Here is a 14,031-nt window from a genome sequence, read left to right on the forward strand (position 1 = left end):
ACTGGATCTTTTCAGTTATTTCCCCCTTTTTTTTCCCCGACTAAAAAAAGGAGGAAGGAAGAAGAGAAGCAAGAAAGGAGGGAGAAAAGGAATTAGGGTGGGAAAGAAGGGAGGGAAGAAGAAAAGAGCATCATTAAAGCACTGAAAGATGAATAATAGGAAACACATAAGCAGGACAGCTTTGAAAGTTCCAAGTTGAATTTGTTATATATTTTTTAAAAAGAAAAGCAAGGTGCATATAATAAAGACTCATAATTTTATGTAGGGCCATCTTTTTTCTGTTCCACTCTATACGTGGAAATGTTTATATTATTTTGTGTCTCTTATATTTAGAGATTTTTAAAAAAGACTTAAAAAACAAGGCTAAGTATTTGGGGTGGGGCAGGATTAGAAAGACTAGGTATACAAGGAAATAATGGTCATATAAGAAATAAAAATAAACATTAGTCAATACAACTAAATAACCAAAGACCAGTATTTATCCCTAATGTGCTTCATATTCTAGGTTCTAAGAAATACTGATTAGAAAGCAAAAGTAATAACAATAATAATAGCTAACATTTTTATTGGCTTTGCAGTTAGTTATTTATATGATCTCACTTGAAAATGTAGGCCTTTTCTTATCTTCCCTAGTTATTATCATTCCTTTCTTCTTTGGGGGCAGAAAATGTTACTCTTTTGTCTTTGTATCCCAGATAACTGGCAGAATACCTCATAAAGTAAGCATATAAAGTAATTGTTGAACTGAATTAAATCTTCACAACAGCCTGATGAGGCAGATAGTACAACTATAATTCCCTTCATTTTACAGGGAGAAGGAAAACTGATGCTCAGATTAAGTGCTCTGGCTAAGGTCACACAGGTAATAAGTAGAAAAGCTGGACTCAAACTCAAGACTTTTGCTCTGGGTCTAATTGAGAGCCCAGTCTCTTCTACTAAGCCAGCCTTGCCAAAGTCCAAGTAAAGTGTGAAGGCCAAAACAAAGCCAATGATATTCAAGAGAAACATGGCTTTGGGGCTAGTTTGTGTTACCTGAAGTCTGCATGAGGTAGACACGAACCGAGTTAGCAGCAGCACCACACAAAAATACTCCACTCAGAAGGATGCAGAGGTGAGTTAGGTTGTTTACATAGTCCCCAGTAGGGTTTGTATAAATGACATCGATAATCTTTCCCAGGAAAAAGGGAGCCGACATGGTAACGACGCTGGACACTGTAAGGAATCCCACTGCAGCTAAAAAGAGAAAAAACAGAAACCCATCAGTGTCAGCAGCAAATTAGTTAAGAAGATTGGCTTCTCTGCCCAGTTTTAGAAGTGAATATCAACTTTATGGACTGTTTTTACCCAGCAGAGACTCAGACTATATTATTCAGGTGAGCAAGGCTGTACAGTACCTCTTATCTGTCTTCCCCCTCCTCCACAATTACTGGCTCATTTCCTAGATGAGTTTCCTGATGTGAACATTCTCATTAGAAAATGGTAAAAAGTGGGAATAAAACAAAAGTATTTTATAGCTGCTCTTTTCATAGTAGCTAAGAACTGGAGACTAGAGGAATACTCATTAATTGTGGAATGGTGATCTATATTCTCTGCTTTCATCTACTTCTCAACTCCTTTGCAATGTGGTTTTAGCCCTCATCACTCAACTAAAACTGCTGCCATCTTCATCCACACAATCATTAAGTTGCCAAATCTTGCCATTTCTGCAACATTTCTTTTCATATCTTGTCTCCATTCACACAATCAACCCCTTTATTTCAGTTCTTCAGTATCTCTCCCCCAAACTAATGCAGGCTTCCTAAATGATCTTCTTACCTCAGCTCATCCTTCAAACCACCGCCAAAGTAATTTTCCTTAAGTGTAGATCAGGCCACCTGAATCCCCCTATTCAACTTCACTTTCCTCTAAAATAAAAATTTCTCTGTTTATCTTTTTAAACTCCTCACAACCTGGTCCCAATATATCTTTCTAATCTCACTGCTTATAAACCCCTTATCTGCCCAAGACTTGCAATCTATTATACAAACTGAATGTAGAGATTGCTTCATTCTTTGTACTTGTAGTCCCAACACCTAGCATAGTGCCTGACATATATAATAGACATTTTATAAATGTTTATTGATTGCTGATTAGAAGAAACTAAGAAAAGTTTGCAATTATGACTTTATTTAGGGAGTCCACTTTACTTTGGATAATAATGATGACTAATGGGGAAAAGTCGCTCTGATTAAAGATAAAGGCAACCTAAGAGTCTCAATGGAGACATAGTGAAAAAGATAAATTTAGCAAGTATCATAGCACACACTTTACTGAGCAGAGAAAGAAAATGAGATTTTGTGAGGGAAGAGGCCAAAGTGATACTTAAGTTACAAACTTGAATAACTCTTTTTTTTTTTTTAATTTTTTATTTAATAATTACATTATATTGACACTCATTTCTGTTCCGATTTTTTTTTCCCCTCCCTCCCTCCACCCCCTCCCCTAGATGGCAAGCAGTCCTTTATATGTTGGATATGTTGCAGTATATCCTAGATACAATATATGTTTGCAGAACCGAACAGTTCTCTTGTTGCGTAGGGAGAATTGGATTCAGAAGGTATAAATAATCCGGGAAGAAAAACAAAAATGCAGATAGTTCACATTCGTTTCCCAGTGTTCTTTCTTTGGGTGTAGCTGCTTTTGTCCGTCATTTATCAATTGAAACTCAGGTCTCTTTGTCAAAGAAATCCACTTCCATCAAAATATGTCCTCATACGATATCGTTGTCGAAGTGTATAATGATCTCCTGGTTCTGCTCATTTCACTTAGCATCAGTTCATGTAGGTCTCTCCAAGCCTCTCTGTATTCATCCTGCTGGTCATTTCTTACAGAACAATAATATTCCATAACATTCATATACCACAATTTACCCATGGCCCATGAAAACCAACGCACTGGAAAGCTTTGATTAAGCAATTAAATTTAAATAAATAGTGGAAACTTCACTTGTGATAAGGAACCACCTGATCTTGAGAGACAGTATGGCATAAGAAATAGAGGGGTGGCCTGGGAGACACCATGATGTGGATCCCAGTCCCACCTTTTCACAGACTAGCTTATGCAACCAGGAAAGTCTTGAATGCCATTAAAATATAAATTGCTAATCTACACCAGTGACGAATTCCCTACACCAATGAAATTATAGGTTTGTGTTCCCCCAAAATGGCATATCTTCTTTGCTGCCAAACATCCAAAATGTCATACACAATGCCTTGCATGGGAGAAGAATTTAGGAGCTACAATGAATAGATATTAACTTCAGGGCGAAGGAACACCATTAACACAGATTCAAGTGAACCAAAAGCTTTAATAAGTTTAAAAGATTTTCAGGAAATCCTATATATCTAATAGTATAAATAAATATACAGTTGTTTATCACAATGTAAACAGTACAATGAAAAGATAACATTACCAGCCCCCCCAAAAAAAATCTGGAAGAGCCAAAAGGCATAATGACTAACCACACAAATACTATTTCAATGGCTAAATTCCAATTCTGACACAAAACTCCTCTAAGGACTTTCATATAGGATTCCCAAACATTTTGTGAGCAATAGTTATTCCCAACCTCTTCCAACTTGTATTGTGACTTGCTAATATTTCAGTTTAAGGTTCCACATTGATATAATCATCATAGATTAAATACAAATCATATGGCCAAATATGTACCAAATGGTTATTTAATAAAGATATCCAAAAATCCAAACCTCTGGAAAAATCTGGACCACTGCCTTAAACCCTAGATATATCAAGGGGACTGAGTCCTAGCCCTATGCTCTCAGGCATAGCTCTTTATTACACCTGAATGAGAAATTATATGACTCATGAAATTTGAATCAGAGAGGATAGTGGCCTAAGTACTCAGTGATCAGAACCATGGCCCAGTGAATGTTGTAGAACCAGATACAAAATCCATTTCAAGTCCCATTCCAGAGCTTGGAGTACTGTCTCCAAATCCTAAGTTAATAATGATAATGATGATGGAGACGCTAACTCAGTGTTCTGAGCAGAACAGTACCAACAACAACAACAACAATAAAAACCCAAAACAATGCTTTCCTTGGTCCTTAGGAGGAAAATAATAAATGCTTGCTATGTTGAATTAACAAGTGGAGGGAGGAATATTTTGATTAATTGAGGATCACCTCTTCTTGTGGAAATTTTCTAGGATACTTTGTTTATTATTAAATACATCAAAACACCTAAATGTTTCTTTGAAGGATTTGGGATAATAATTATTATCATACTGATTTCTGATCTATAAATAAATACTTTATACACCTTATTTCATTTGATCATCACAACAATTGAGACTCTCAAAGTTGAGAGAGTCAAAGTAACTTGTTTACAAGTTGTTGCAGAATGTCAAAGACAGGATTCAAAATCCCAATCTCCATCACTTTTTGATCCAACTTCCTCAAGATGGTAGTTATCAGCATAATTATGCATTAGTAGTGACACAGATGAAATAAGGTGCATGAAATTGAATTGGATCTGTAAATCTTGGGACAATTCCTAGAAATTTCTTTTTTTATTAATTCAAAATAGTCATGGATCTGTGACTTCACCAATATGGCACTTTCCTTCATCTTCATATTATCTGCCTATAACTCAGTCATTTAGAGAGAGGGCCATCTGAGGTTCATAAAAACCTAATTGATTTGCTGGTGGCCACACATCTGAACAATGTCCAAGAAGTATCTGAACCTTCCTGCCTCTAAATCTAGGGCTCCTTCCACTATATTATGCTCTCTCAGTTCTTTCAATAATGTCTGATATCTGCTTATCAGTTTTTCTCGTATTCTGCTTCTTTTTTCAAAAAGCAAATGCAAAGAAAAAAACTAACCAATTATTTTAGTTACTTTCCCATAAGTTCAAAGATGTCAGGATAGAAAGGACTTTATAAACAATCTCCTTTTGGAGGGGAAGAAATTGAGGTCTGGGGAAGTTAAATGATTGCCCATGGCCACATAGGTGGGTTAAGTGAAAGGTATGAAATGAACTCAGGTTCTCTAGCTCTAAACCAAGAACTGTCAATATTTTCTGGGTCTTGGATCCCTTGTTTGGTGAAATCTATGAACTCTTCAGAAAAGTATTTTTAAATTAATAAAATAAAATACATAAGATTATAAAAGAAACCAATTATATTAGAAACCAGTTTTCAAAATATGTTATCATTTTAAAGTTCATGGACACCAGGTTAAGAACTCTTGCCTGAAATCAAGATTTCTTAATCCATCTCCTCTGGCCTTTTTTTTTTTTTTTTTTTTTTTTTTTGTTTTGTTTTGTTTTGTTTTGTTTTTTGTTTTTTTTGTCACTTTATTCCTAGTACCTGGTGGCACACGGTGGGTATTTAGTAAATACTTACTAAATGAATATGAATTGTTTTGCTCAAACCTCTCAGGTTCACTTAAGTTTGTAACTCAAATCTCTTTTCACCCTGCATTTGTTAGATATTTTCAATAAGCCCCCAATATTACCTAATCTTAGCTTAGAAACTTTTGCCCTTAAGTAATCATCATCCTTTTTTGATCTTTAAAGTGTGTTAAAATTCCTCTTACTTTGTTTTCCTGATATTTTTGCCAAAAGGGAAAGTAAAATATGAAGCTATGTTTTAGCCCTTTTCATAGTGGCTAGAATGGATGTCCATCAATTGGAGAATGGCTGAGTAAAATTGTGGTATATCAATGTTATGGAATATAATTGTTCTGTAAGAAATGGCCAGCAGGATGAATACAGAGAGGCTGGAGAGACTTACATGAACTGATGCTAAATGAAATGAGCAGAACCAGGAGATCATTATACATTTCAACAACAATACTATAATGAGGATCAATTTTGATGGAAGTGGCTCTCTTCAACAATGAGAGGATCCAAATCAGTTCCAATTGATCTGTAATGAACAGAACCAGCTACACCCAGCGAAAGAACATTGGGAAATGAGTATGGACAACAACATAGCATTTCTACTCTTTCTGTTATTGTTTGCTTGCATTTTTGTTTTTCTTCTCAGGCTATTTTTACCTTATTTCTAAATCTGATTTTTCTTGTGAAGCAAGGTAACTTCATAAATATGTATACATATATTGTATTTAACATATACTTCAACATATTTAACATGTATAGGACTACCTGCCATCTAGGGGAGGAGGATGGAGGGAAGGAGGGGAAAAGTTGGAACAGAAGTTTTTGCAAGAGTCAGTGCTGAAAAATTACCCACGCATATGTTTTGTCAATAAAAAGCTATAATTTTTTTAAAAAATAGGATCAATCATTCTGGAGAATAATCTGGAATTATGCCCCAAAAGTTATCAAACTGTGCATATCCTTTGATCCAGCAGTGCTACTACTGGGCTTATACCCCAAAGAGATACTAAAGAAGGGAAAGGGAGTTGTATGTGCCAAAATGTTTGTGGCAGCCCTTTTTGTAGTGGCTAGAAACTGGAAACTGAATGAATCAATTGGAGAATGGTTGGGTAAATTGTGGTATATGAATGTTATGGATGATACAGATAAGAAATGACCAGCAGGATGATACAGAGAGACTTCGAGAGACTTACATGAACTGATGCTGAGTGAAATGAGCAGAACCAGGAGATCATTATACACTTCAACAACAATACTGTATGAGGATGTATACTGATGGAAGTGGATATCTTTGACAAAGAGAAGATCTAACTCAGTTCCAATTGATCAATGATGGACAGAAGCAGCTACACCTAGAGAAGGAACACTGGGAAATGAGTGTAAACTGTTTGCATTTTTGTTTTTCTTCTCGGGTTATTTATACCTTCTGAATCCAATTCTCCCTGTGCAATAAGAGAACTGTTCGGTTCTGCACACATATATTGTATCCAGGATATACTATAACATATTTAACATGTATAAGACTGCTTGCCATATAGGGGAGGGGTGGAGGGAGAGAAGGGAAAAGTCGGAACTGAAGTGAGTGCAAGGGATAATGTTGTAAAAAATTACCCATGCATATGTTCTGTCAATAAAAAGTTATATATATATATATATATATATATATATATATATATAATATATATATATATATATAAAAAGTAGGATCATGAAAACTTTGGCTCATTTCAAGAACAAGGTCACTGAGCTGGCAATGGAAAGGTTCTCTTTTTGATGATCTATTGACTCCTCTGTATTGCTTCTTCCCTTCCTAATATGATATTGCTGGGGTCAATCAGTAAGTTCTTGGAACTTCACTAATACTTTATTAGTTTTAACAAAACAACTTAAAAAATGTTCAAAGAATGCAAATAAGGTTGAAATATAGTCCAAATAAAAGCCCATACAACTTTTTATGAGGAACCTGAAAGGTATTCTACTCTCAAAAGATGCCTTAAATTTAAACAAGTGGTGTTAGATTTATTACTAATTGCCTGGAAGAGTCTGGGCTTGGAGGAAGGAAAACCCAACAAGAAGAATCTTTCATAGCAGAACTAATGTTTACAGAGTACAAACATGATTGAAAAATGATTAAGTTGAATGTTTTCACACAAGTTATAGAGTATATGAGGTTTTTCTTTTTTTTTATTTTAAATGTGGCTGAATGATTCAGCATTCAATGGTCCCTCCTATCAGTTAGATAACTAGAACATATGAAGTAGCTCTTTCTTATCCCATTGTCCCACCCTAGAGTTGAACAGCAAGCATCTGGAATTTAAGTCACCTTTTGGTTGATGAGATAAAAGAGCTATCAAGGAAAAAAAGCTACATACTTGCTATAAATTCTTATCCTAAAAGAAAAAAATAGATCAATGGTAGAAGTTAAGATTAGAAGACACTGAGCAGTTATTTCTTAGGAGAATGACAATTAATTCTGAAAGCTATTTTTGGCACATGTTTATAAAAAATTCATATGATTGATTCTTTTTTAAAAAAATTTCATACAAAGTTTGTTTGAAGTTCAATTTTTGCAAGCATCTTAACTGACTTGAAATATCTGACAAACTAAGGAAAGGGTCAAAAAGAAAAAAATGTCACTATTATAAATTAGGGTTTATTTTTTCAAAAAGAATTTTATCAGTGCTTTGTTTTCTGATATATGTGTGTTTTACAAGTTTCATGGGCACAAATATAAAAACAACAACAACCATCATAAAATAATACAACTATTTTTTAACTCCAAACTTTGAAGGATTGGTATGGAATTAACCATTACATAACTTAGTCTTTTAAAAATCTTTTAAATACTCTTTTAAGTAACTTTAACAATGACTTATGACTGATGAACCTGAGTTCATTCTGAATCCTCAAGACCTTAATCAGTCTGAATGTATCCTATAATTCAATGAACCATTATGACTTTATGGAAATTCATCTTAATAATGCTGTGACATATATGTAAGACAGCTTTCTTTTTCTCATGTTCTGTTTACTTAGTATATATTGCAATATATCTTTTAAATGCATTTTTATCTTGTTATTAAACTGTTCCTTTTAACTAACGCCAACTAAATCTAAGCAAAATTTTAAAATTGCAAATATATAAGTACATAATCCAGCAAAACAAATTCCCAGCTTAGCCACATATATCTCTTTCAGCATTTTAAGTTCATAACCTCTCTATAATAAGGTGAATGTAATGATTCATTTTTTATTCCTTTGGATTTGAAATTTAATCAGTTCTAAAGTTTTTCGAAAATGCTTTTCTCTATAAAGTTATCATCATATGAATTGTATTCCTGGTTTTTCTCTTGCTCTGTACTAGCTAACAAAAGTCTTCCCGGTTTCTTCTGAATTCACCCATTTCAAAATTTTTTACTGCACAATGACATTATTTCCTTACATTCATGTATCACTATTTGTTTTACCATTTTCTAGTAGGACAGCCCCTTGGTTTCCAATTTTTATTACCACAAAAACTTATCACATTCTCTATGGAAAATCCAAATCTTTTTGTCCCTGACCTTATTTTTAGGAACACAAGTCATCAAATACATATATTAAAATATCAAACTATCTTACAGGAAAAGGAATTACATGGGGTTTTTTGTTTAGATTTCGACAAATTGTATTTGTTAATAGTGAAAATATTCTAATATTCTATCAGATCTTTCAGTTTAAAACATCTCAAAGCAGAATGATAGCAGAATTTTTATTTTATTTTAAGATCATCATTAGATTTATTTTATCAAAGTACTAGCATGGCTGAGTATAAATATATGCATTTGGGAGAGGAAAGGCAGATAAGATGACCTGATAGAAGAATTAATTTTTTTTTTAAAAAGAGAAAATTTTTAAAAAATCATTTTGTCCTTTGATTACTAAAAATCGGCATAATTTTTCTAAGAGTATCCCTTATTAAAAATGTAGTACACATATTTAAAATGTTGCACTACATTATAACCAAACTCAGATTTTATATTTTTAATTCTCTAAATAGACAATAAGAACAAAGATAAAACAGTATATTTGTTTAACACTTTGTACTTGACAGTGTTTCCAAATACATTTGAGTCTCATAACACTATAGATAAGACAAGTATTACTGTTCCTTATTTGAGATGAGTAAAAGAAGACTGAGAAAGCTACTAAGCCTTCTAAATTCCTAGTAAAATACTTTTGTGTGTGTGTTGTTTGTCTAGCCTATGGGTTCTTAATATGGGCAGAGATCCCCTAAAGAGTTTGTCTAGATATCAAGGGTTCTAAAAATGTAGACGGAAAAAAAAGTTACACCTGCATTTTCACTAACCACACCAGTCTGTCAAAAGGGTTCCATAGCCTAAAACTGTGGTTAAGAACTCACCCTCCAGACCTGTGTTTTAATTAGAGTGGGGAATACCCAGTGTGGAAACTTCAAAAATACCTTTAGGTAAGGCATCTAGAACTAATAGTCTCAGAATTGTATAGTGTGCCAAGAAGTCATAGGAATACAGGTTTAGAACTAAAGTTCATCTAGTCCACCCACCTCATTTTGCAGATGAAGAAACTAAGGTCCAGAGATGCTAAATAACTTGTCTATCACCACAGAGATATCAGGGAAACTCCAAGCCAGAACAACATGCCATTAGACTGCGAGTTCCTTGAGAGAAAAAACTGTCCCTTTTTGTTTTCCTAGTGCTTAGCATTGTAATGGTGCATAGTAACCTCTTAACATATATATTGATCTGATGCTACCCAACTAAACACTAGTTATGTAAACAAAGGCAAATAAGTGTAGTGAGAACAATGGATATTAAGTCTGAGGACCAAGGTTTGAATCACTTCTTATAACTCTCATTTTCCTTATCTATATAATGAGGGGATTGAGGTTTGTCCCTCTCAGAATGAATATCCTATAACCCTATCAACCTATCTGAACTTGTTCTCTCATCTGCAAAATAGGTAATAAAAAATCCTATGTCCCAGGTTGGTTTTGAGGAAAAAGTTGGATAAACTTTTAAATGCTACATAAATATTGGCATATTTAATAAAGGGGAAGGTAGATAGCACAATGGATTGAGTAGCAAAGGCTGTAGTCAGGTAGAACTCTCTTCCTGAGATCAAATATGGCCTCAGACATTTACTAGCTGTGTGACCTTAAACAAGTTACTTAACCCTGTTTGTATCAGTTTCCTCATCTGTAAAATGAGCTGGAGAAGGAAATGGAAAATCATTCCAGTATTTACTAAGAAGTCAGACAAAATAAAACGAAAAAATTGAATAACTATTTAATAAAAACACTAGGTTTGAAAAGAGAAGTCTTCCATACTATTCTGCTCTTAAAGATTCTCAACCAATTTGGGGAGTATCTAAAACCTTTCAAGTAATTTAAAAGAAAGGTGCTTTTAAGTTGTAACTGACATCTTTTAAAATTACCATTTTTCTTAGAAAGAGGGATGGCAACTAGACTTATGATTTGTGGCTTAGGAAAATTCCAGGTTCTACAAATTCTACCATCAATGCAGGTCAGTATTTCTCTGAACCTTAAGAATGCATAAGTTGTAGAGGCAGTCCTGGTTTTGAAGGGAGCTCTATCTGCTTGGCATAATTTCACATGATCCTAAATTAAGAACTAGAAGAGACCTCAGAGATCATTTAATGCTCTAAACTTTCATTTAACAGAAATGAAAAATGAGCCCCAGAGAGATGAATAACGTGTCCATGACCATATAGGGAATAAGTAGCAGAGTCAAGACTTGAAACCAAGTTTGATTAGAGAACTAGCACCTTTTTTATTAAACCATGCCTTATTCAGCAAGTGCTGGTAGGAAATTAATTCACAAAAATTTCCTTTTAATCATTTTAAATTATGATTTTTGGGAAAGCTATTAACACATACTTTGTTATTCATTTCTTTTAAGAAATTACTTAAAAAACAAAACAAACTCTGTAAGATTATAAATTGCAGATAAAATGATAGGCTGTATAGATGAAAGGAGTTTCTTCCCTGAAAGGTCCTATACTGAAGTCATAAGTTTGGAGAGGGGAACAAAACCACATTTTTGGTTCTTTTTAGTGCTTCCAAGATTTAGCCCATTTCCTAAAGCTTTTTCGGTTCCAGATCCTTGACTCTAAATATATTAATTGCCCTGAAAAAAGTTTCAAGCTTATCCAAAGTGAAGCAAAAGAATTCAATTGGTAGAAATGCTACTGAGTAAACAGAAAGTTGGAAGGTTTTAATTTTCACCCCAGATTCATACACGATTCATGCATTTTCCTTGAGGAAATATCATAAAATGTATATAACAAAGGAGTGTCTCTGTAGTTAAGGCCAATCAATAATTATATGAAAGGTGGGTGCTTTTCTCTTTTCACTATATAAAATCTTTTTTGATGATCAAATTAGGTCCCATTGTCTCAATTACTATCTCTATGTAGACAATTCCCAGTTTCTTTCACACACATGCTCAAAATAAAACTTATTCTTTTTCTCTCAAATCTTCCCTTCCTCTGAAGTTTCCTTTACTGAAGAAAGTACCATTATCCATTCATTTTCCCAGATTCCCAGCCTCAGTGTTCTTCATCTTACTCATCTCATATAACCAAACTGTTTGCAGGTCTTATTGCTTCTATTTTCATAATGTTTCTTGCATATATATATAATATACATATATCTTTCTCTCCTCTCACAAAACCACCAATCTAATTCAAACTTTCATTGTCTACTTAGTCCTACTGCTTCAGATTTCTCCCCAATGGAGAGTTGCTAAAATTGACAAAATTTGCTTTTCTGTTTAATAAAGTATAGTGGTTCCTATTGTTTCCAGAATCAAATATAATATATTTTCTTTAGCATTTCATGCCCTTCGAAACCTAACCCCCACCCACTTTTCCAGACCCTACCTCATTATAACCCACATGCAGTTCTTCATACATGAGGATGTTCCATCTCCATGTCTTTCTATCAGCTCTTCCTCCAGGTCTATATAAAGGTCTTCTTCCTGACATCAGTGACTTCTTTTAAGACTCAAATCAAAACCACCTTCTAGAGTTCTTCTCTGTCTCTACCCCCACATACTAAATTTAGGCTTTCTGTCATTCCCTATCACTCTCTTTATATGTAGCTGCCTCCATTATTAACTGAGCTTCTTGGCGGCAGGGACTGTTTTTTGCCTTTCCCTGTATGCCTGCAACTCAGCACCATGCTCAACATGTAGTCAATTCTTAGTAAATGATTGATTGATTTAAAGTTCAACCCGTTTTGAAAAAGTAGTCAGGATCCACCAAGTTTCTATCTAAGTAATTCAGACATATTGAGACGAAGATGCTTTACTTGACCAGTTTCTATAGAATATATGGGGGTGTTTGTTGAATTGTGAAGAGAATGGTTCGGGGTGGGGGGAAAGCAGTCTAACTAATGTTAAGTAATTTCTTGCCCCCACAAGCTTGTGAAGCTCCAACTTTCATATAGAGTAATCTATAGAGTGGCCCTTACTTGAAGATAACAAAACCAGAGGTGGCTGGAAGGGACTTAGAATAGAAAGACGCCTTAGAAATCCATCTCAAACCACCTCCCCATCTCGAAGATGAAGGACCTGAAGGCCAGAAATTGAATCTATTTGCATAATCACAAAAGTATGAATGCCAGTGTCAGGATTCCAACCCAGTCCCCCTACACCACATTTAACCCACTTTACACTGAACCGCTCAGAGTACTTTCGTCCCTAACAGAGGAGAAAACTGAAGCTCGGAATCGGGAAGTGATTTTCCCTGGGACATTCGGGTAAGTAAGCTAAGGAGCCGCGCTGGGATTCGAAATCACCTAGGTCTCCGAGCTCCAAATCTCGTGCTCTTCCTTCCTGCTCCATTTAGGAGATTTTTTTTTTTTTAAAGTTGTGCCTAACTCAGATTGGGCAGGAGTGAGGATGGCAGCGGTCACTCAATAGTCACTGTGGTCAGGGCCAACACGGCCCAGTCAGCCCGGTGACCTCAAGCAGAAGACGAGTGTCGAGACCATGGGGGCTGGAAGTCAATTGGAGTCAATGACAAGGGTGGAGACCCAGAGCGGGGGAAGAGCCCTACCTGTTAACCTCCAGCGTTCGGGATATGCCAAGCCTAGGAGCTTCTTGGTCTCGGAGCGGCCGACTGGCTGCGGGGGAGAATTGTCGCGGACGCCACCGCCACTTCCCGCCGCTACACTCGCCGAGCCCTCGCTCCCGACCAGGGGAGCTGCGGTTCTCGGCGCTGGCCCGTCTCTCGCGCCAGTCGTCCTGCACCTGCGGCTGCCGGAGAGCGCGGCGCGGAGCCCCAGCAGCCGCGCGAGCCGCGCTCCCTGGCCCAGGGACGGCGGCGGCCCGGAGGCGGCGGCGGGACCTCCGCTGCAGCACCGCGTTCGCCCAGTAAGCGGGCAGCGGGCCGCGGCCAGAGCCCACTGGGAGGAGCAGCCGCGAGCGCGCCGCAGCAGCAGCAGCAGCAGCGGGGGGACGCCACCACCGCCGCCGCCACGGGCTGGGAAGCTAGCCATGGGGCCCGAAGTGCCCGGGAACCGGGACACACGCCCCCCAACCCCGGGAATGCCGCGAGCGTCACCAGCGCTCCTGCTTTCCA

The 14,031-nt window shown here is 36.3% G+C and overlaps 1 protein-coding gene across 1 annotated transcript in view; it reads right to left on the reverse strand.

The window, feature by feature from the left end:
- The window catches only part of ABCB10 (ATP binding cassette subfamily B member 10), a 37,462-nt gene extending 23,431 nt beyond the window's left edge, over positions 1-14,031 (reverse strand). Inside the window, exons 1-2 of the mRNA XM_051993622.1 lie at positions 13,507-14,031; positions 1,033-1,233 (exon numbers count right to left, since the gene is read on the reverse strand). Of these exons, the coding sequence (XP_051849582.1) occupies positions 1,033-1,233; positions 13,507-13,948 (643 nt within the window). The 5' untranslated portion in view covers positions 13,949-14,031. The remainder of the gene's footprint in view (positions 1-1,032; positions 1,234-13,506) is intronic.

The sequence above is a fragment of the Antechinus flavipes genome, chromosome 4 (assembly GCF_016432865.1).
Source record: "Antechinus flavipes isolate AdamAnt ecotype Samford, QLD, Australia chromosome 4, AdamAnt_v2, whole genome shotgun sequence".
NCBI lineage: Eukaryota > Metazoa > Chordata > Mammalia > Dasyuromorphia > Dasyuridae > Antechinus > Antechinus flavipes.